The sequence below is a fragment of the Petromyzon marinus genome, unplaced genomic scaffold (assembly GCF_048934315.1).
Source record: "Petromyzon marinus isolate PM22_M1 ecotype Great Lakes invasive population unplaced genomic scaffold, UKy_Petmar_22M1.pri1.0 PM_Scaffold_104, whole genome shotgun sequence".
Taxonomy (NCBI): domain Eukaryota; kingdom Metazoa; phylum Chordata; class Hyperoartia; order Petromyzontiformes; family Petromyzontidae; genus Petromyzon; species Petromyzon marinus.
The window spans coordinates 60,001-82,710 of NW_027423063.1; the positions used below are offsets into that span (position 1 = coordinate 60,001).

Consider the following 22,710-nt stretch of genomic DNA (forward strand, 5'->3'; position numbering starts at 1 on the left):
TGTGTATGGACGTGGGTGAGTGTGTACACTGTGTACACTGTGTGTACTGTGTGTGTGTGTACACTGTGTGTACACTGTGTGTGTACACTGTGTGTGTACACTGTGTGTGTGTGTGTAGGGACGTGGGTGAGTGTGAGAAATTTGAGCTGAGCGAGGGGTCCGTGAACCGGGGCCCTGAGAAGATTGGCCCGGAATGCTTCCAGCTGCTGCGCGTGCTGGGCAAGGGCGGATACGGAAAGGTCAGGGGTCACGGGGTCGGAGGGGGTGTGGGCGGGGGGTCACCGGAGGTCACGGGGAGGAGGGGGGGGTCACGGGGCGGGGGGTCACGGGGGGGGTCGACTGGAGGTCATGGGGGGGTCGACTGGAGGTCACGGGGGGGTCGACTGGAGGTCACGGGGGGGTCGACTGGAGGTCACGGGGGGGTCGACTGGAGGTCACGGGGGGGTCGACTGGAGGTCACACCGCCTGCCTTAGTCGCCGCCTGCCTTAGCCGCCGCCTGACTTAGCCACCGCCTGACTTAGCCGCCGCCTGACTTAGCCACCGCCTGACTTAGCCACCGCCTGCCTTAGTCGCCGCCTGCCTTAGCCGCCGCCTGACTTAGCCACCGCCTGACTTAGCCGCCGCCTGACTTAGCCACCGCCTGACTTAGCCACCGCCTGACTTAGCCACCGCCTGACTTAGCCGCCGCGTACACAGATAGCTTCTGTTTGGATGGATGGAGGGAGCTAAACGGGCATGGCATGGGCTGGAGAAGAGATGGAACTGATGGGTGAGTGGGTGGGTGAGTGGGTGAGTGGGTGGGTGAGTGGGTGGGTGGGTGAGTGAGTGGGTGAGTGAGTGAGTGGGTGGGTGAGTGGGTGGGTGAGTGGGTGGGTGAGTGAGTGGGTGGGTGAGTGGGTGGGTGAGTGGGTGGGTGAGTGAGTGGGTGGGTGAGTGGGTGAGTGAGTGGGTGAGGTGGGTGAGTGGGTGGGTGAGTGGGTGAGTGAGGGGGTGGGTGAGTGGGTTTTGTGAGTGGGTGGGTGGGTGAGTGGGTGGGTGGGTGGGTGAGTGAGTGAGTGAGGGAGTGGGTGGGTGAGTGAGTAAGTGGGTGGGTGAGTGAGTGGGTTTTGTGGGTGGGTGGGTGGGTGGGTAGGTGGGTGAGTGGGTAGGTGGGTGAGTGGGTAGGTGGGTGGGTGAGTGGGTGAGTGGGTGGGTGGGTGAGTGGGTGAGTGAGAGAGTGAGTGGGTGGGTGAGTGAGTGGGTTTTGTGAGTGGGTGGGTGAGTGAGTGGGTTTTGTGAGTGGGTGGGTGAGTGGGTGGGTGGGTGAGTGAGTGAGTGAGTGGGTGGGTGAGTGGGAGGGTGGGTGAGTGAGTGGGTGGGTGAGTGGGTGAGTGAGTGGGTTTTGTGAGTGGGTGAGTGGGTGGGTGGGTGAGTGAGTGAGTGGGTGGGTGGGTGGGTGAGTGGGTGGGTGAGTGAGTGGGTGGGTGAGTGGGAGGGTGGGTGAGTGAGTGAGTGGCCACGGGCTAGAGAAGAGATGGAGTGACGTGGTACAGGAGGACGTGGAGCTGAGTGGACTTGCCGACGACCGGTACCAGCGGTGTCAAGATCAGCCTCAGTGGAGGAGGCTTCGTGAAAGACGCTGCTGATACTGGGGCTAGTGCCAGGCTAGGTGCACCCTGAGGCTACTGGGCAGTTGGAGGCAGTCGCCCTCCAACAACAACGGAGGGCGGAGGAGCGACGCTCACAACAGCGAGCGGAGCGCCGGGTGGCTAAAGCACAGCAGGTTGGCACAGTAGGGGGCACAGGTGGTGCATCAGCCAGTCATCTCAGTCAATCGACCCGTGGCACCTGGGTCTGCCCCGTGACCTCCTGCCAGCGGGCGTTCGACACTTCACGTGGCCTCACGGTGCACATAGCCTGGCACAAGCGTTGTGGTGACGTCACCGCCACTTAGTGGCGAATGGCGGTTGTTGTTGTTGTTGTGGTTGTGTGTGTGTGTGCGTGTGTGTGTGTACGTGTGTGTGTGTGTACGTGTGTGTGTGTGTGTACGTGTGTGTGTGTGTACGTGTGTGTGTGTGTGTGTGGGAGGGTGGCGTTTGTGCACAGACTGCCCTATATGACATCATAACAACAGTCTGGACCACTGGACGGGTTCCGCAGGATTGGAAGGATGCCCTGGTGGTCCCCCTTTTTAAGAAGGGGGACCGCACAGACTGTAACAACTACAGGGGCATCTCACTCCTCAGTGTGCCGGGAAAGGTCCTGGCAAGGATTATTCAGCATCGCCTTGCCAGGCACGCTGAGGAGAGGCTTGCGGAGCCCCAATGCGGTTTCAGGAAAGGGCGGTCCTGCACAGATGCCATATTTTCTGTCCGTCTGCTACAGCAGAGGTGTAGGGAATTCCAGCAAGACCTACATCTCTGCTTTATTGACCTGGTCAAGGCCTATGATACCATCAGTAGGCCTGGGCTCTGGGTCGTTCTTCGTGCTTTTGGAGTACCTGACCCTCTGCTCACGATCATTAAGGACCTTCATGATGGTGAGCGGGCCCGGGTAAAACTACGTGGCCGGGAGTCAGAGCCATTCCCTGTACACCTTGGGGTGCGACAGGGATGTCCTCTGGCTCCCACATTATTTAACATCTATTTTGACCACGTAGTTCGTGAAGCCTTCAATAGCTGTACCGGGGGAATCTCCATATGGTACAGATATAATGGGAGGCTAATCGATGCCCGGGTGCGGTCAAGGGATGGCTCCCTATTGCTCAACCACGTTATGTATGCTGATGACTTGGTAATAGCTACTCAGTCAGAGGAGGAGTTGGAGACGCTGCTGCTGAGACTGGAGCGTGCCACTAAGAGGTGGGGCCTTACCATCAGCCCCACCAAAACTAAGCACCTGCCTGGGTATTTTGTACCATCGGACACTCCACCCCCACAACTCCCAATCGGTGATGGGGCAGTTGTGGAGAGAGTGGAGAGTTTCCCATACCTGGGCAGTGTGCTTATGACTGGCTCCAGTTTAACAGCAGAGGTCTCACTCCGAATCAGTCGAGCGGCAATATCTTTTCATCGGTTGCGTAACGCTGTGTGGAAGCTACCTGGTCTGTCGCTCCGCACTAAGCTTCAGGTCTTCTCGGCCACGGTCATTCCCTCCCTTCTCTACGCTTGCGAAACGTGGACCCCCCTAATGGAACATCTTCGCCGGTTAGAAACATTTAGGCTGGCCTGCCTACGATCCATCCTGGGTTTAACCAGACTGGATTGTGTGAGGAGCTCACAAATCCTTGAAAGATCTGGGCAGGGTCCCATCGGTGAGCTCCTCCGGCAGGCAAGGCTGCGATGGCTGGGTCATGTTGCCCGCATGCCCAGCCACCGCATGCCGAAACAGCTTTTGTTTGGCCGGATTGAGGGGGCTAAGCGGGCGCGGCACGGGCTGGAGAAGAGATGGAGTGATGTGGTACAGGAGGACGTGGAGCTGAGTGGACTTGCCGATGACTGGTACCAGCGGTGTCAAGATCGGCCTCTGTGGAGGAGGCTCGTGAAGGATGCTACTGGGCAGTTGGAGGCAGTCGCCCTCCAACAACAGTCAGTCGACCCGTGGCACCTCAGTCAGTCGACCCGTGGCACCTGGGTCTGCCCCGTGACCTCCTGCCAGCGGGCGTTCGACACTTCACGTGGCCTCAGGGTGCACATAGCCTGGCACAAGCGTCGTGTTGACGTCACCGCCACTTAGTGGCGAATGGCGGTTGTTGTTGTTGTTGTGTGTGTACGTGTGTGTGTACGTGTGTGTGTACGTGTGTACGTGTGTGTACGTGTGTGTGTGTACACGTGTGTGTCTGTGTGTGTGTACGTGTGTGTCTGTGTGTGTGTGTACGTGTGTGTTGTGTGTAAGTGTGTGTGTGTGTACGTGTGTGTGTGTACGTGTGTGTGTGTTCGTGTGTGTGTGTACACGTGTGTGTGTGTGTACGTGTGTGTGTGTGTGTGTACGTGTGTGTGCGTGTGTGTACATGTGTGTGTGTGTGTGCAGGTTTTCCAAGTCCGTAAGGTGACCGGCACAGACAATGATAGCATTTTCGCTATGAAGGTTCTGAAGAAGGTGAGCGATGATCTCTCACTCACTCACACACTCACTAATACACTCACTCACTCACTCTCTCATTCACTCTCTCACTCACTCACTCTCTCACTCACTCACTCACTCTCTCACTCTCTCACTCACTCACTCTCTCACTCACTCACTCACTCTCTCACTCACTCACTCACTCTCTCACTCACTCACTCACTCTCTCACTCACTCACTCCCTCACTCACTCACTCACCACACTCACTCACCACACTCACTCACTCACCACACTCACTCACTCACTCTCACTCACTCACCCACCCACTCACTCACTCTCTCACTCACTCACTCTCTCACTCACTCTCTCACTCACCCCACGCTCACCCCACGCTCACCACTCACTCTCTCACTCTCACTCACTCTCTCACTCACTCTCTGAGGAGACAAAGGCGGCCGGGCGTGGTCCTGGCCACCCACCCCTTCTGTGCGTGCCACAGTGCCGGTAGTAGCAGCACTTGCCCCTGCAGCCCTGCTAGAGGCTACCTGGGGGAGCTTTGTCTGTGTGTGCGCATCATAGGTGGTGCTACTCGCTAGCTAACAGCACTTGCCCCTACAGCCCTGCTAGAGGCTACCTGGAGGAGCTTTGTCTGTGTGTGTGCATCATAGGTGGTGCTACTCGCCACTAGCAGCACTTGCCCCTACAGCCCTGCTAGAGGCTACCTGGGGGAGCTTTGTCTGTGTGTGCGCATCATAGGTGGTGCTACTCGCTAGCTAACAGCACTTGCCCCTACAGCCCTGCTAGAGGCTACCTGGGGGAGCTTTGTCTGTGTGTGCGCATCATAGGTGGTGCTACTCGCTAGCTAACAGCACTTGCCCCTACAGCCCTGCTAGAGGCTACCTGGGGGAGCTTTGTCTGTGTGTGGTGTGTGTAGTACATAGACACTGCTGCTGCTACTCGCCACCACTAACAGCACTTGCCCCTACAGCCCTGCTAGAGGCTACCTGGGGGAGCTTTGTCTGTGTGTGTGTACATCATAGGTGGTGCTACTCGCCACTAGCAGCACTTGCCCCTACAGCCCTGCCAGAGGCTACCTGGGGGATCTTTGTCTGTGTGTGTGAACAGGCTGCCATCGTGTGTAACGCCAAGGACACCGCTCACACCAAGGCCGAGAGGAGCATCTTGGAAGCCATCCGGCACCCGTTCATCGTGGAGTTGGCCTACGCCTTCCAGACGGGAGGAAAGCTGTACCTCATCCTGGAGTACCTGAGTGGTGATCACTAACTCCTGGCTCGCCCGCTCGCTCACCAACTCGCTCATTCACCAACTCGCTCGCTCACCAACTCGCTCGCTCGCCAACTCGCTCACTCACTCACTCGCTCGCTCACCAACTCGCCCGCTCACTCACCAACTCGCTCACTCGCTCAACAACTCGCTCGCTCACCAACTCGCTCGCTCACCAACTCGCTCGCTCACCAACTCGCTCGCTCACCAACTCGCTCGCTCGCCAACTCGCTCACTCACTCACTCGCTCGCTCACCAACTCGCCCGCTCACTCACCAACTCGCTCACTCGCTCAACAACTCGCTCGCTCACCAACTCGCTCGCTCACCAACTCGCTCGCTCACCAACTCGCTCATTCACTCGCTCACCCACTCGCTCGCTCGCTCACCAACTCCCTCGCTCGCTCACCAACTCGCTCGCTCGCTCACCAACTCGCTCACTCGCTCACCAACTCGCTCGCCCGCTCGCTCACCAACTCACTCACTCGCTCACCAACTCGCTCACTCACCAACCCGCTCACCAACTCACTCGCTCACCAACTTACTCGCTCGCTCACCAACTCGCTCGCTCACCAACTCGCTCGCTTGCTCACCAACTCCCTCGCTCGCTCGCTCATCAACTCGCTCGCTCACCAACTCACTCGCTCGCTCACCAACTCGCTCGCTCACCAACTCGCTCACTCACCAACTCACTCCCTCGCTCACCAACTCGCTCGCTCACCAACTCGCTCGCTCACCAACTCGCTCGCTCACCAACTCGCTCGCTCACCAACTCGCTCGCCCGCTCACCAACTCGCTCGCTCGCTCACCAACTCGCTCGCTCGCTCACCAACTTGCTCGCTCACCAACTCGCTCACTCACCAACTCACTCCCTCACTCACCAACTCGCTCGCTCACCAACTCGCTCGCTCACCAACTTGCTCGCTCACCAACTCGCTCACTCACCAACTCACTCACTCGCTCACCAACTCACTCACTCGCTCACCAACTCGCTCGCTCACCAACTCGCTCGCTCACCAACTCGCTCACTCACCAACTCGCTCGCTCACCAACTCACTCGATCATCAACTCGCTCGCTCACCAACTCACTCGCTCACCAACTCACTCGCTCACCAACTCGCTCGCTCACCAACTCGCTCGCTCACCAACTCCCTCGCTCACCAACTCACTCGCTCACCAACTCGCTCGCTCACCAACTCGCTCGCTCACCAACTCACTCACCAACTCGCTCGCTCACCAACTCACTCGCTCACCAACTCTCTCGCTCACCAACTCGCTCGCTCACCAACTCACTCGCTCGCTCACCAACTCACTCGCTCACCAACTCGCTCACTCACCAACTCGCTCCCTCGCTCACCAACTCGCTCGCTCACCAACTCACTCGCTCACCAACTCGCTCGCTCACCAACTCGCTCACTCACTCACCAACTCGCTCGCTCGCCAACTCGCTCACTCACTCACTCGCTCGCTCACCAACTCGCCCGCTCACTCACCAACTCGCTCACTCGCTCAACAACTCGCTCGCTCACCAACTCGCTCGCTCACCAACTCGCTCGCTCACCAACTCGCTCATTCACTCGCTCACCAACTTGCTCGCTCACCAACTCGCTCACTCACCAACTCACTCCCTCACTCACCAACTCGCTCGCTCACCAACTCGCTCGCTCACCAACTTGCTCGCTCACCAACTCGCTCGCTCACCAACTCACTCACTCGCTCACCAACTCACTCACTCGCTCACCAACTCGCTCGCTCACCAACTCGCTCGCTCACCAACTCGCTCACTCACCAACTCGCTCGCTCACCAACTCCACTCGATCATCAACTCGCTCGCTCACCAACTCACTCGCTCACCAACTCACTCGCTCACCAACTCGCTCGCTCACCAACTCGCTCGCTCACCAACTCCTCGCTCACCAACTCACTCGCTCACCAACTCGCTCGCTCACCAACTCGCTCGCTCACCAACTCACTCACCAACTCGCTCGCTCACCAACTCACTCGCTCACCAACTCTCTCGCTCACCAACTCGTCGCTCACCAACTCACTCGCTCGCTCACCAACTCACTCGCTCACCAACTCGCTCACTCACCAACTCGCTCCCTCGCTCACCAACTCGCTCGCTCACCAACTCACTCGCTCACCAACTCGCTCGCTCACCAACTCGCTCACTCACTCACCAACTCGCTCGCTCGCCAACTCGCTCACTCACTCACTCGCTCGCTCACCAACTCGCCCGCTCACTCACCAACTCGCTCACTCGCTCACTCACAACTCGCTCGCTCACCAACTCGCTCGCTCACCAACTCCCTCGCTCACCAACTCACTCGCTCACCAACTCGCTCGCTCACCAACTCGCTCGCTCACCAACTCACTCACCAACTCGCTCGCTCACCAACTCACTCGCTCACCAACTCTCTCGCTCACCAACTCGCTCGCTCACCAACTCACTCGCTCGCTCACCAACTCACTCGCTCACCAACTCGCTCACTCACCAACTCGCTCCCTCGCTCACCAACTCGCTCGCTCACCAACTCACTCGCTCACCAACTCGCTCGCTCACCAACTCGCTCACTCACTCACAACTCGCTCGCTCGCCAACTCGCTCACTCACTCACTCGCTCGCTCACCAACTCGCCCGCTCACTCACCAACTCGCTCACTCGCTCAACAACCCGCTCGCTCACCAACTCGCTCGCTACCCAACTCGCTCGCTCACCAACTCGCTCATTCACTCGCTCACCCACTCGCTCGCTCGCTCACCAACTCCCTCGCTCGCTCACCAACTCGCTCGCTCGCTCACCAACTCGCTCACTCGCTCACCAACTCGCTCGACGTCGCTCACCAACTCACTCACAGCTCACCAACTCGCTCACTCACAAACCCGCTCACCAACTCACTCGCTCACCAACTTACTCGCTCGCTCACCAACTCGCTCGCTCACCAACTCGCTCGCTTGCTCACCAACTCCCTCGCTCGCTCGCTCATCAACTCGCTCGCTCACCAACTCACTCGCTCGCTCACCAACTCGCTCGCTCACCAACTCGCTCACTCACCAACTCACTCCCTCGCTCACCAACTCGCTCGCTCACCAACTCGCTCGCTCACCAACTCGCTCGCTCACCACTCGCTCGCTCACCAACTCGCTCGCCCGCTCACCAACTCGCTCGCTCGCTCACCAACTCGCTCGCTCGCTCACCAACTTGCTCGCTCACCAACTCGCTCACTCACCAACTCACTCCCTCACTCACCAACTCGCTCGCTCACCAACTCGCTCGCTCACCAACTTGCTCGCTCACCAACTCGCTCGCTCACCAACTCACTCACTCGCTCACCAACTCACTCACTCGCTCACCAACTCGCTCGCTCACCAACTCGCTCGCTCACCAACTCGCTCACTCACCAACTCGCTCGCTCACCAACTCACTCGATCATCAACTCGCTCGCTCACCAACTCACTCGCTCACCAACTCACTCGCTCACCAACTCGCTCGCTCACCAACTCGCTCGCTCACCAACTCCTCGCTCACCAACCTCGGCTCGCTCACCAACTCGCTCGCTCACCAACTCACTCACCAACTCGCTCGCTCACCAACTCACTCGCTCACCAACTCTCTCGCTCACCAACTCGCTCGCTCACCAACTCACTCGCTCGCTCACCAACTCACTCGCTCACCAACTCGCTCACTCACCAACTCGCTCCCTCGCTCACCAACTCGCTCGCTCACCAACTCACTCGCTCACCAACTCGCTCGCTCACCAACTCGCTCACTCACTCGCCAACTCGCTCGCTCACTCACCAACTCGCTCACTCACCAACTCGCTCACTCACCAATCCACTCGCTTGCTCACCAACTCGTTCACTCGCTCATCAACTCAGCCACTCGCTCTGTGTCTGTGTGTGTGTCTGTGTCTGTGTGTGTCTGTGTGTGTCTGTGTGTGTGTCTGTGTGTGTGTGTGTCTGTGTGTGTGTCTGTGTGTGTGTCTGTGTGTGTCTGTGTGTGTCTGTGTGTGTGTCTGTGTGTGTGTCTGTGTGTGTCTGTCTGTGTATGTGTCTGTGTGTGTCTGTGTGTGTCTGTGTGTGTATGTGTGTGTATGTGTGTCTGTGTGTGTGTAACTTGTGTGTGTCTGTGTGTGTGTCTGTGTGTCTGTGTGTGTGTCTGTGTGTGTCTGTGTGTGTGTCTGTGTGTGTGTCTGTGTGTGTGTCTGTGTGTGAGGGAACAGGCGGGGAGCTCTTCATGCAACTGGAGCGTGAGGGCATCTTCATGGAAGACACGGCGTGGTGAGGCTCTATCGCTCACCCGCTCACTCACCCACTCACCCACTCACTCACCCACTCACCCAGTCACCTACTCACCCACTCACTCACCCACTCACCCGCTCACCCACTCACCCATTCACCCAGTCACACACTCACTCACCCGCTCACCCACTCACCCAGTCACCCACTCACCCACTCATCCAGTCACCCGCTCACCCACTCACCCACTCACTCGCTCACCCGCTCACCCACTCACCCGCTCACCCACTCACCCAATCACCCGCTCACCCACTCACTCACCCGCTCACCCGCTCACCCACTCACCTGCTCACCCACTCAACCACTCACTCACTCACCCAGTCACCCACTCACCCGCTCACCCACTTAACCACTCACTCACTCACCCAGTCACCCACTCATCCACTCACCCACTCACTCACTCACCCACTGACCCACTCACCCACTCACCCAGTCACTCACTCACCCGCTCACCCACTCACCCACTCACCCGCTCACCCACTCAACCACTCACTCACCCACTCACCCGCTCACCCACTCACCCAATCACCCGCTCACCCACTCACTCACCCGCTCACCCGCTCACCCACTCACCTGCTCACCCACTCAACCACTCACTCACTCACCCAGTCACCCACTCACCCGCTCACCCACTTAACCACTCACTCACTCACCCAGTCACCCACTCATCCACTCACCCACTCACTCACTCACCCACTCACCCACTCACCCACTCACCCAGTCACTCACTCACCCGCTCACCCACTCACCCACTCACCCGCTCACCCACTCAACCACTCACTCACCCACTCACCCACCCACTCACTCACCCACTCACTCACTCACCCACTCACTCACCCACCCACTCACCCGCTCACCCACTCACTCACTCACTAACCCACTCACTCACTCACTCACCCACTCACCCACTCACCCAGTCACTCACTCACCCGCTCACCCACTCACCCACTCACCCGCTCACCCACTCAACCACTCACTCACCCACTCAACCGCTCACCCAGTCACCCACTCACCCGCTCACCCACTCAACCACTCACTCACTCACCCAGTCACCCGCTCACCCACTCACTCACTCACCCACTCACCCACCCACTCACTCACTCACCCACTCACTCACCCACTCACCCACTCACTCACCCACTCACTCACCCAGTCACTCACTCACCCGCTCACTCACTCACCTGCTCACCCACTGGCCCACTAGCTTGCTCATCCATTCCCTCACTCGCCCGCCCGCCCGCTCTCCCGTTATTCTTTCTTACTGGCTCCTCCACTCGCCCAACTAAGATTGTCCGTGTGTCTCTGTCTCCCTGAGTCTCCTGTCTGTCCACACGTCCCCACGCGTCTCCCCGTGTCTCTCCCCCCACCCCCGTGTCTCACCACGTGTCTCTCCTCCCTTGCCTCTCCCCCCGTGTCTCTCTCCCCGTGTCTCTCCCTCCCCGTGTCTCCCCCCCCGTGTCTCTCCCCCGTGCCTCTCACCCCCCCCCCCCCCGTGTCTCTCTCCCCGTGTCTCCCCCCGTGTCTCTCCCCACCCCCGTGTCTCACCCCCCTCCCCTCCCCCGTGTCTCTCTCCCCCCGTGTCTCTCCCCACCCCCGTGTCTCACCCCCCTCCCCTCCCCCGTGTCTCTCTCCCCCCGTGTCTCTCCCCACCCCCGTGTCTCACCCCCCTCCCCTCCCCCGTGTCTCTCTCCCCCCGTGTCTCTCCCCACCCCCGTGTCTCACCCCCCTCCCCTCCCCCGTGTCTCTCCCCACCCCCGTGTCTCACCCCCCCGTGTCTCTCCCCCTGTGTCTCACCCCATGTCTCTCTCCCACCCCGTGTCTCACCCCGTGTCTCCCCCCGCGTCTCTCCCCCGTGTCTCACCCCATGTCTCTCTCCCACCCCGTGTCTCACCCCGTGTCTCCCCCCGCGTCTCTCCCCCCGTGTCTCACCCCATGTCTCTCCCCCGTGTCTCTCCCCGTGTCTCTCTCTCCCCGCGTCTCTCCCCCCATGTCTCTCCCCCTGTGTCTCACCCCATGTCTCTCTCTCCCCCCGTGTCTCACCCCGTGTCTCTCCCCCCGTGTCTCACCCCCGTGTCTCTCTCCCACCCCGTGTCTCTCCCCCGTGTCTCACCCCATGTCTCTTTCCCACCCCGTGTCTCACCCCGTGTCTCACCCCATGTCTCTTTCCCACCCCGTGTCTCACCCCCGTGTCTATCTCCCCCCGTCTCTCCCCACCACTGTGTCTCTCCCCCCGTGTCTCCCCCCCGTGTCTCCGTTGTGTAGCTTCTACCTGGCTGAGATCACGCTGGCTCTGGGTCACCTCCACTCACACGGAATCATCTACAGAGACCTCAAGCCTGAGAACATCATGCTGAACCACCAGGGTAACACCACGCTCACCACCACGCTCACCACTCACCACCACTCACCACCACTCACCACTCACACGGAATCATCTACAGAGACCTCAAGCCTGAGAACATCATGCTGAACCACCAGGGTAACACCACACTCACCACTCACCACTCACCACCACGCTCACCACTCACCACTCACACGGAATCATCTACAGAGACCTCAAGCCTGAGAACATCATGCTGAACCACCAGGGTAACACCACACTCACCACTCACCACCACGCTCACCACTCACCACTCACACGGAATCATCTACAGAGACCTCAAGCCTGAGAACATCATGCTGAACCACCAGGGTAACACCACACTCACCACTCACCACCACGCTCACCACTCACCACTCACACGGAATCATCTACAGAGACCTCAAGCCTGAGAACATCATGCTGAACCACCAGGGTAACACCACGCTCACCACTCACCACTCACCACCACGCTCACCACTCATCACCACGCTCACCACTCACCACTCACCACCACACTCACCACTCACCACCACACTCACCACTCACCACCACGCTCACCACTCACCACTCACACGGAATCATCTACAGAGACCTCAAGCCTGAGAACATCATGCTGAACCACCAGGGTAACACCACGCTCACCACTCACCACTACACTCACCACTCACCACCACACTCACCACTCACACGGAATCATCTACAGAGACCTCAAGCCTGAGAACATCATGCTGAACCACCAGGGTAACACCACGCTCACCACTCACCACTCACCACCACCACTCACCACCACACTCACCACTCACACGGAATCATCTACAGAGACCTCAAGCCTGAGAACATCATGCTGAACCACCAGGGTAACACCACACTCACCACCACGCTCACCACTCACCACCACGCTCACCACTCACCACTCACACGGAATCATCTACAGAGACCTCAAGCCTGAGAACATCATGCTGAACCACCAGGGTAACACCACACTCACCACCACGCTCACCACTCACCACCACTCACCACCACTCACCACTCACACGGAATCATCTACAGAGACCTCAAGCCTGAGAACATCATGCTGAACCACCAGGGTAACACCACGCTCACCACTCACCACTCACCACCACGCTCACCACTCACACTCACCACTACACTCACCACTCACCACCACGCTCACCACCACGCTCACCACTCACCACTACACTCACCACTCACCACCACGCTCACCACTCACCACCACGCTCACCACTCACCACTCACCACCACGCTCACCACTCACCACTCACCACCACGCTCACCACTCACACTCACCACTACACTCACCACCACGCTCACCAGCACGCTCACCACTCACCACTACACTCACCACTCACCACTCACCACCACGCTCACCACTCACCACCACGCTCACCACTCACCACTCACCACCACGCTCACCACTCACCACTCACCACCACGCTCACCACTCACACTCACCACTACACTCACCACTCACCACCACGCTCACCACCACGCTCACCACTCACCACTACACTCACCACACACCACTCACCACCACGCTCACCACTCACCACCACGCTCACCACTCACCACTCACCACCACGCTCACCACTCACCACTCACCACCACGCTCACCACTCACACTCACCACTACACTCACCACTCACCACCACGCTCACCACCACGCTCACCACTCACCACTACACTCACCACTCACCACTACACTCACCACTCACCACCACGCTCACCACTCACCACTCACCACCACGCTCACCACTCACCACCATGCTCACCACTCACCACTCACCACCACGCTCACCACCACCACGCTCACCACTCACCACTCACCACCACACTCACCACTCACCACCACGCTCACCACTCACCACTCACCACCACCACGCTCACCACTCACACTCACCACCACCACGCTCACCACTCACCACCACGCTCACCACTCACACTCACCACGCTCACCACTCACCATCACGCTCACCACTCACTCACCGCTCCCCACTCACACTCACCACCACGCTCACCACTCACCACCACACTCACCACCGCACTCACCACCACGCTCACCACCACGCTCACCACCACATTCACCGCCACGCTCACCACCACGCTCACCACTACGCTCACCACTCACCACCACGCTCACCACTCACCACCACGCTCACCACTCACCGCTCACCACCACGCTCACCACTCACCACCACGCTCACCACCACGCTCACCACCACGCTCACCGCTCACCACCACGCTCACCACTCACCACCACGCTCACCACTCACCGCTCACCACCACGCTCACCACTCACCACCACGCTCACCACCCACACTCACCACTCACCACCACGCTCACCACTCACACTCACCACTCACACTCATCACCACGCTCACCACTCACCACCACGCTCACCACTCACACTCACCACTCACAACTACACTCACCACTCACACTCACCACCACGCTCACCACTCACCACTACGCTCACCACTCACCACCACGCTCACCACCACGCTCACCACCACGCTCACCGCTCACCACCACGCTCACCACTCACCACCACGCTCACCACTCACACTCACCACTCACAACTACACTCACAACTACACTCACCACTCACACTCACCACCACGCTCACCACTCACCACTACGCTCACCACTCACCACCACGCTCACCACTCACACTCACCACTCACCACTCACACGGAATCATCTACAGAGACCTCAAGCCTGAGAACATCATGCTGAACCACCAGGGTAACACCACACTCACCACCACGCTCACCACCACGCTCACCACTCACCACCACGCTCACCACCACGCTCACCACCACACTCACCACTCACACGGAATCATCTACAGAGACCTCAAGCCTGAGAACATCATGCTGAACCACCAGGGTAACACCACACTCACCACCACGCTCACCACCACGCTCACCACTCACCACCACGCTCACCACCACGCTCACCACCACACTCACCACTCACACGGAATCATCTACAGAGACCTCAAGCCTGAGAACATCATGCTGAACCACCAGGGTAACACCACGCTCACCACCACGCTCACCACTCACCACCACGCTCACCACTCACCACCACGCTCACCACTCACCACCACGCTCACCACTCACTGCTCACCACCACGCTCACCACTACACTCACCACCACCACGCTCACCACTCACCACTCACCACCACGCTCACCACTCACCACCACGCTCATCACCACCACGCTCACCACTCACCACCATGCTCACCACTCACCACCACGCTCATCACCACCACGCTCACCACTCACCACTCACCACCACTCACCACTCACCACCACGCTCACCACTCACCACCACTCACCACCACTCACCACTCACTACCACGCTCACCACCACGCTCACCACCACGCTCACCACTCACCACTACACTCACCACCACCACGCTCACCACTCACACTCACCACCACCACGCTCACACTCACCGCTCACACTCACCACTCACACTCACCACCACGCTCACACTCACCGCTCACACTCACCACTCACACTCACCACCACGCTCACCACTCACCAACACGCTCATCACTCACACTCACCACCACCACGCTCACCACTCACACTCACCGCTCACACTCACCACTCACACTCACCACCACGCTCACCACTTACCAACACGCTCACCACTACACTCACCACCACGCTCACCACTCACACTCACCATCACACTCACCACTCACACTCACCACCACACTCACTACTACACTCACCACCACGCTCACCACTACACTCACCACCACGCTCACCACTCACACTCACCACTCACACTCACCACTCACACTCACCACTACACTCACCACTCACACTCACCACTCACACGGAATCATCTACAGAGACCTCAAGCCTGAGAACATCATGCTGAACCACCAGGGTAACACCACGCTCACCACCACGCTCACCACTCACCACCACGCTCACCACTCACCACCACACTCACCACTCACCACTCACACGGAATCATCTACAGAGACCTCAAGCCTGAGAACATCATGCTGAACCACCAGGGTAACACCACACTCACCACCACGCTCACGACTCACCACTACACTCACCACCACGCTCACCACTCACCACTCACACGGAATCATCTACAGAGACCTCAAGCCTGAGAGCATCATGCTGAACCACCAGGGTAACACCACGCTCACCACCACGCTCACCACCACGCTCACCACCACACTCACCACCACGCTCACCACCACGCTCACCACCACACTCACCACCACGCTCACCACCACGCTCACCACCACACTCATCGCCACGCTCACCACCAGACTCACCACCACGCTCACCACCACGCTCACCACCACACTCATCACCACACTCACCAACACGCTCACCACCACGCTCACCACCACATTCACCGCCACGCTCACCACCACGTTCACCACCACGCTCACCACCACGCTCACCACATTCACCACAGACTCACCACCACGCTCACCACCACGCTCACCACCACACTCACCACAACGCTCACCACCACGCTCACCACCACATTCACCGCCACGCTCACCACCACGCTCACCACCACACTCAACACCACATTCACCACCACACTCACCATCACACTCACCGCAACGCTCACCACTCACCACCACGCTCACCACTCTGGTAACAATGCAACTATTAGTTTAGTTGTAACAATGTAACTACTAGTTTAGTTGTAACAATGTAACTAATAGTTTAGTTGTAACAATGTAACTACTAGTTTAGTTGTAACAATGTGAAGGTGAGTTTAGTTGTAACAATGTGAAGGTGAGTTTAGTTGTAACAATGTAACTACTAGTTTAGTTGTAACAATGTAACTATTAGTTAAGCTGTAACAATGTAACTACTAGTTTAGTTGTAACAATGTAACTACTAGTTTAGTTGTAACAATGTAACTACTAGTTTAGTTGTAACAATGTAACTACTAGATTAGTTGTAACAATGTAACTACTAGTTTAGTTGTAACAATGTAACTAATAGTTTAGTTGTAACAATGTAACTACTAGTTTAGTTGTAACAATGTAACTACTAGTTTAGTTGTAACAATGTAACTACTAGTTTAGTTGTAACAATGTAACTACTAGTTTAGTTGTAACAATGTAACTACTAGTTAAGTTGTAACAATGTAACTATTACTAGTTTAGTTGTAACAATGTAACTACTAGTTTAGTTGTAACAATGTAACTACTAGTTTAGTTGTAACAATGTAACTATTAATAGTTTAGTTGTAACAATGTAACTACTAGTTTAGTTGTAACAATGTAACTACTAGTTTAGTTGTAACAATGTAACTACTAGTTTAGTTGTAACAATGTAACTAATAGTTTAGTTGTAACAATGTAACTACTAGTTTAGTTGTAACAATGTAACTACTAGTTTAGTTGTAACAATGTAACTACTAGTTTAGTTGTAACAATGTAACTAATAGTTTAGTTGTAACAATGTAACTACTAGTTTAGTTGTAACAATGTAACTATTATTAGTTTAGTTGTAACAATGTAACTACTAGTTTAGTTGTAACAATGTAACTACTAGTTTAGTTGTAACAATGTAACTAATAGTTTAGTTGTAACAATGTAAATATTATTAGTTTAGTTGTAACAATGTAACTACTAGTTTAGTTGTAACAATTTAACTACTAGTTTAGTTGTAACAATGTAACTACTAGTTTAGTTGTAACAATGTAACTAATAGTTTAGTTGTAACAATGTAACTACTACTAGTTTAGTTGTAACAATGTAACTACTAGTTTAGTTGTAACAATGTAACTACTAAATTTTGATTTAAAGCTTTCGTGACTGCAGTAATTCATATTCAACACATTACATAAAATCCGTGATCTGGTTCCGTCTGTAAAAGATGTGATTCCGGACATACAATACCCTGGTGTCTACAAACTAAGTTGCCTCTGTGGTAGTAGTTACATTGGAGAAACCAAACGCCATATCTCGGACCGCATTCGTGAACATAAAGCAGACCTTAAACACGGTAGGACCAACACCTCGGCCGTAGCAGATCATTGTTCTAATTCAGTAGGCTCACATGCCATTGACTTTTCCAAGACGGAGGTTCTTTGTAAGCCATCTGGCTTCCATGAGAGATTCGTTCATGAGGCTATCCACATATACAAGCACAGAGACAATTTCAACCGAGAAGATGGATTCTATCTTAGCAATCATTGGAAAGATTTGATAAATCATTTCAGTTCTTGATTGATTGTTCACGCTTACAGTGGCTTTCAGACAGCATACATAAAAACAAATTTCGTCTCCCCCCTCCTCTTTTCAAAAAATAGATGGACTAGTCCTGGGCAAACTGCCAATCGTTGCGCGTGACGCAAACGTTATTTGTTTATAGATATAAATAAATAAATAAATATGCCGTTTTCAAAATACATTTATGCAAACCGACACACCTGATGATGACCGTTTGAGTTATGGTCGAAACGTCGTGAGAATTTTTTATTGTTTTATATATATTTTGTTATTTTGTTGTTTCTCTTCAACGTGACTTTACCGAAAAAACTAAGAATATGAATTACTGCAGTCACGAAAGCTTTAAATCAAAATTTAATCGCCTCTACGGGGAGGGTTTTCACATAACTTTAAGATCCTTCAACAAACTCCGGGATAAGAAAGCTCAGCTGATCGAGTCTCTCACCTTCCTGAAGAGATGCCGCGACTCTGGGGTAATACCAATCGCATTTACACTCACCTCTGCTACTGTAACTTCTTCTAATGCGAAACGAATTCTTTTCAAAACTAGCTTAGCTCTTATCTCAGAAAAAATCAGACTTATACGCACAGAACTAGATCAGTTAGACAAGACACTCTACAAATCACACTTATCATTGACGGCAATAATGTCCACATCGGATTGGGAACATGTAGACAATATGACTGCCTCTTCAGCTGCTACTATGTCGACCAAATGTAAGGAAAACCTGATTTCCAAATTTAACCTCCTCTTCAACAAAAGACCGGACCCACACACCAAAAAGTTAGACGTTAATAAAGTCGTAATTAATCGCAGTAACAGTTCTATTTCCGATGGTCTGAAATCCGTTTTAGCTAAAGGTCTAAACTTTGCAGTCACACCTAAACACATACCAGTTAATGATATAATTGCCCAAGTAGACGTTGCTCTCAGGGGCCTGGGTCACATCGCTGCAGACGTAGCAAGATCTGAAATCGCTGCAACCCTCAAAAACGCTAAGATGCCAGCTAGCAACCTCAGCAAAGATGAGCGTTTTGAATTATATAAATTAAAAAAGAGGAATGATATTGTAGTTCTCTCAGCTGACAAAGGCAATGCTACTGTTATCATGGATAAAATAGAATACAACAACAAAATTAAAGAATTACTCGACGATGGTAGTTATACAAAAATAAAAAGAGATCCCACCAACAGCCTCGTCACACAAACCAACAAAATAATTTCTGATTCAACCGCATTAATTGATCAATCTAAACAGTTTTCGTTGAAACCTTCTGCTGCCAGGCCACCAAGATTATACGGCTTACCAAAAATACATAAAGTTGATACACCTCTTCGTCCCATAGTCTCTACTATCAGCTCCCCCACCTACAAACTAGCTCGTTTTTTGTCTGAAATCCTGCGTCCTTTCACTGGAAAGACCACCTCTGCGGTACAAAATTCTACTCACCTGGTATCAACAATCAAGGGTATTTCCCTGTCCCCAGACGACCTGCTTGTCAGTTTTGATGTAGTTTCCTTATTCACCAAGGTTCCTGTACCTGACACCATTGCAATCATTGAAGACTTGGTTCATCAAGGACTAAACACTGAGGTACCCCCCCTGGTGAGACACTGTTTAACCAATACATACTTCACTTGGAATGGAACTTTCTACAAACAAACTGAGGGCACCCCAATGGGCTCCCCCCTTTCTCCAGTTATAGCTAACATTTTCATGGAGAAATTTGAGACTGACGCCATCCAGACTGCCACTCTGCGCCCAACCTTATGGAAGAGGTACGTGGATGACACTTTTGTCATCTGGCCACATGGCCGGCCTGCTCTAGACCAATTCTTCGACCACATCAATTCCATACACCCAGCCATCAGATTTACCATGGAAGTCGAAATAGATGGCAAGATACCTTTTTTGGATGTCCTAATTAAAAAGAGACCTGATGGTTCAATGAGCCACTCTGTCTACAGGAAAGCTACCCATACGGATGCTTATCTGAAACCGGATTCCCACCACCATCCATCACAGAAGAATTCTCTCATCAAGACTCTGTATCATAGAGCCCAATGCATATCCGACCAGGAACACATAAGCAGTGAACTCAAGCACGTACACCAAGCTCTTAGGGCTAATGGTTACTCCGACTATACAATCCGCAAAGCTATCACTCAAACCATGAAGAAGAACCCTCTTGAGGAGCCTTTCAAAACCATCACTTTACCCTACATTGCTGGGATCACAAAAAAGATCTCCAAAATCTTGAATAAACACAAGATCCAGGTCCGTTTCAACACATTACATAAAATCCGTGATCTGGTTCCGTCTGTAAAAGATGTGATTCCGGACATACAATACCCTGGTGTCTACAAACTAAGTTGCCTCTGTGGTAGTAGTTACATTGGAGAAACCAAACGCCATATCTCGGACCGCATTCGTGAACATAAAGCAGACCTTAAACACGGTAGGACCAACACCTCGGCCGTAGCAGATCATTGTTCTAATTCAGTAGGCTCACATGCCATTGACTTTTCCAAGACGGAGGTTCTTTGTAAGCCATCTGGCTTCCATGAGAGATTCGTTCATGAGGCTATCCACATATACAAACACAGAGACAATTTCAACCGAGAAGATGGATTCTATCTTAGCAATCATTGGAAAGATTTGATAAATCATTTCAGTTCTTGATTGATTGTTCACGCTTACAGTGCCTTTCAGACAGCATACATAAAAACAAATTTCGTCTCCCCCCTCCTCTTTTCAAAAAATAGATGGACTAGTCCTGGCAAACTGCCATCGTTGCGCGTGACGCAAACGTTATTTTTATATATATAAATAAATATGCCGTTTTCAAAATAAATTTATGCAAACCGACACACCTGATGATGACCGTTTGAGTTATGGTCGAAACGTCGTGAGAATTTTTTATTGTTTTATATATATTTTGTTATTTTGTTGTTTCTCTTCAACGTGACTTTACCGAAAAAACTAAGAATATGAATTACTGCAGTCACGAAAGCTTTAAATCAAAATTTAATCGCCTCTACGGGGAGGGTTTTCACATAACTTTAAGATCTTTCAACAAACTCCGGGATAAGAAAGCTCAGCTGATCGAGTCTCTCACCTTCCTGAAGAGATGCCGCGACTCTGGGGTAATACCAATCGCATTTACACTCACCTCTGCTACTGTAACTTCTTCTAATGCGAAACGAATTCTTTTCAAAACTAGCTTAGCTCTTATCTCAGAAAAAATCAGACTTATACGCACAGAACTAGATCAGTTAGACAAGACACTCTACAAATCACACTTATCATTGACGGCAATAATGTCCACATCGGATTGGGAACATGTAGACAATATGACTGCCTCTTCAGCTGCTACTATGTCGACCAAATGTAAGGAAAACCTGATTTCCAAATTTAACCTCCTCTTCAACAAAAGACCGGACCCACACACCAAAAAGTTAGACGTTAATAAAGTCGTAATTAATCGCAGTAACAGTTCTATTTCCGATGGTCTGAAATCCGTTTTAGCTAAAGGTCTAAACTTTGCAGTCACACCTAAACACATACCAGTTAATGATATAATTGCCCAAGTAGACGTTGCTCTCAGGGGCCTGGGTCACATCGCTGCAGACGTAGCAAGATCTGAAATCGCTGCAACCCTCAAAAACGCTAAGATGCCAGCTAGCAACCTCAGCAAAGATGAGCGTTTTGAATTATATAAATTAAAAAAGATGAATGATATTGTAGTTCTCTCAGCTGACAAAGGCAATGCTACTGTTATCATGGATAAAATAGAATACAACAACAAAATTAAAGAATTACTCGACGATGGTAGTTATACAAAAATAAAAAGAGATCCCACCAACAGCCTCGTCACACAAACCAACAAAATAATTTCTGATTCAACCGCATTAATTGATCAATCTAAACAGTTTTCGTTGAAACCTTCTGCTGCCAGGCCACCAAGATTATACGGCTTACCAAAAATACATAAAGTTGATACACCTCTTCGTCCCATAGTCTCTACTATCAGCTCCCCCACCTACAAACTAGCTCGTTTTTTGTCTGAAATCCTGCGTCCTTTCACTGGAAAGACCACCTCTGCGGTACAAAATTCTACTCACCTGGTATCAACAATCAAGGGTATTTCCCTGTCCCCAGACGACCTGCTTGTCAGTTTTGATGTAGTTTCCTTATTCACCAAGGTTCCTGTACCTGACACCATTGCAATCATTGAAGACTTGGTTCATCAAGGACTAAACACTGAGGTACCCCCCCTGGTGAGACACTGTTTAACCAATACATACTTCACTTGGAATGGAACTTTCTACAAACAAACTGAGGGCACCCCAATGGGCTCCCCCCTTTCTCCAGTTATAGCTAACATTTTCATGGAGAAATTTGAGACTGACGCCATCCAGACTGCCACTCTGCGCCCAACCTTATGGAAGAGGTAC

The 22,710-nt window shown here is 53.5% G+C and overlaps 1 protein-coding gene across 3 annotated transcripts in view; it reads left to right on the forward strand.

Annotated features, from left to right (window-relative positions):
- The window catches only part of LOC116938280 (ribosomal protein S6 kinase beta-1), a 76,145-nt gene that overhangs the window by 4,923 nt on the left and 48,512 nt on the right, over positions 1 to 22,710 (forward strand). For all 3 annotated transcript variants that reach the window (XM_076063360.1, XM_076063359.1, XM_076063361.1), the window contains exons 3-7: positions 119 to 239; positions 4,010 to 4,078; positions 5,169 to 5,316; positions 9,550 to 9,607; positions 11,888 to 11,988. In XM_076063360.1, coding sequence (XP_075919475.1) covers positions 119 to 239; positions 4,010 to 4,078; positions 5,169 to 5,316; positions 9,550 to 9,607; positions 11,888 to 11,988 — 497 coding nt within the window. The remainder of the gene's footprint in view (positions 1 to 118; positions 240 to 4,009; positions 4,079 to 5,168; positions 5,317 to 9,549; positions 9,608 to 11,887; positions 11,989 to 22,710) is intronic.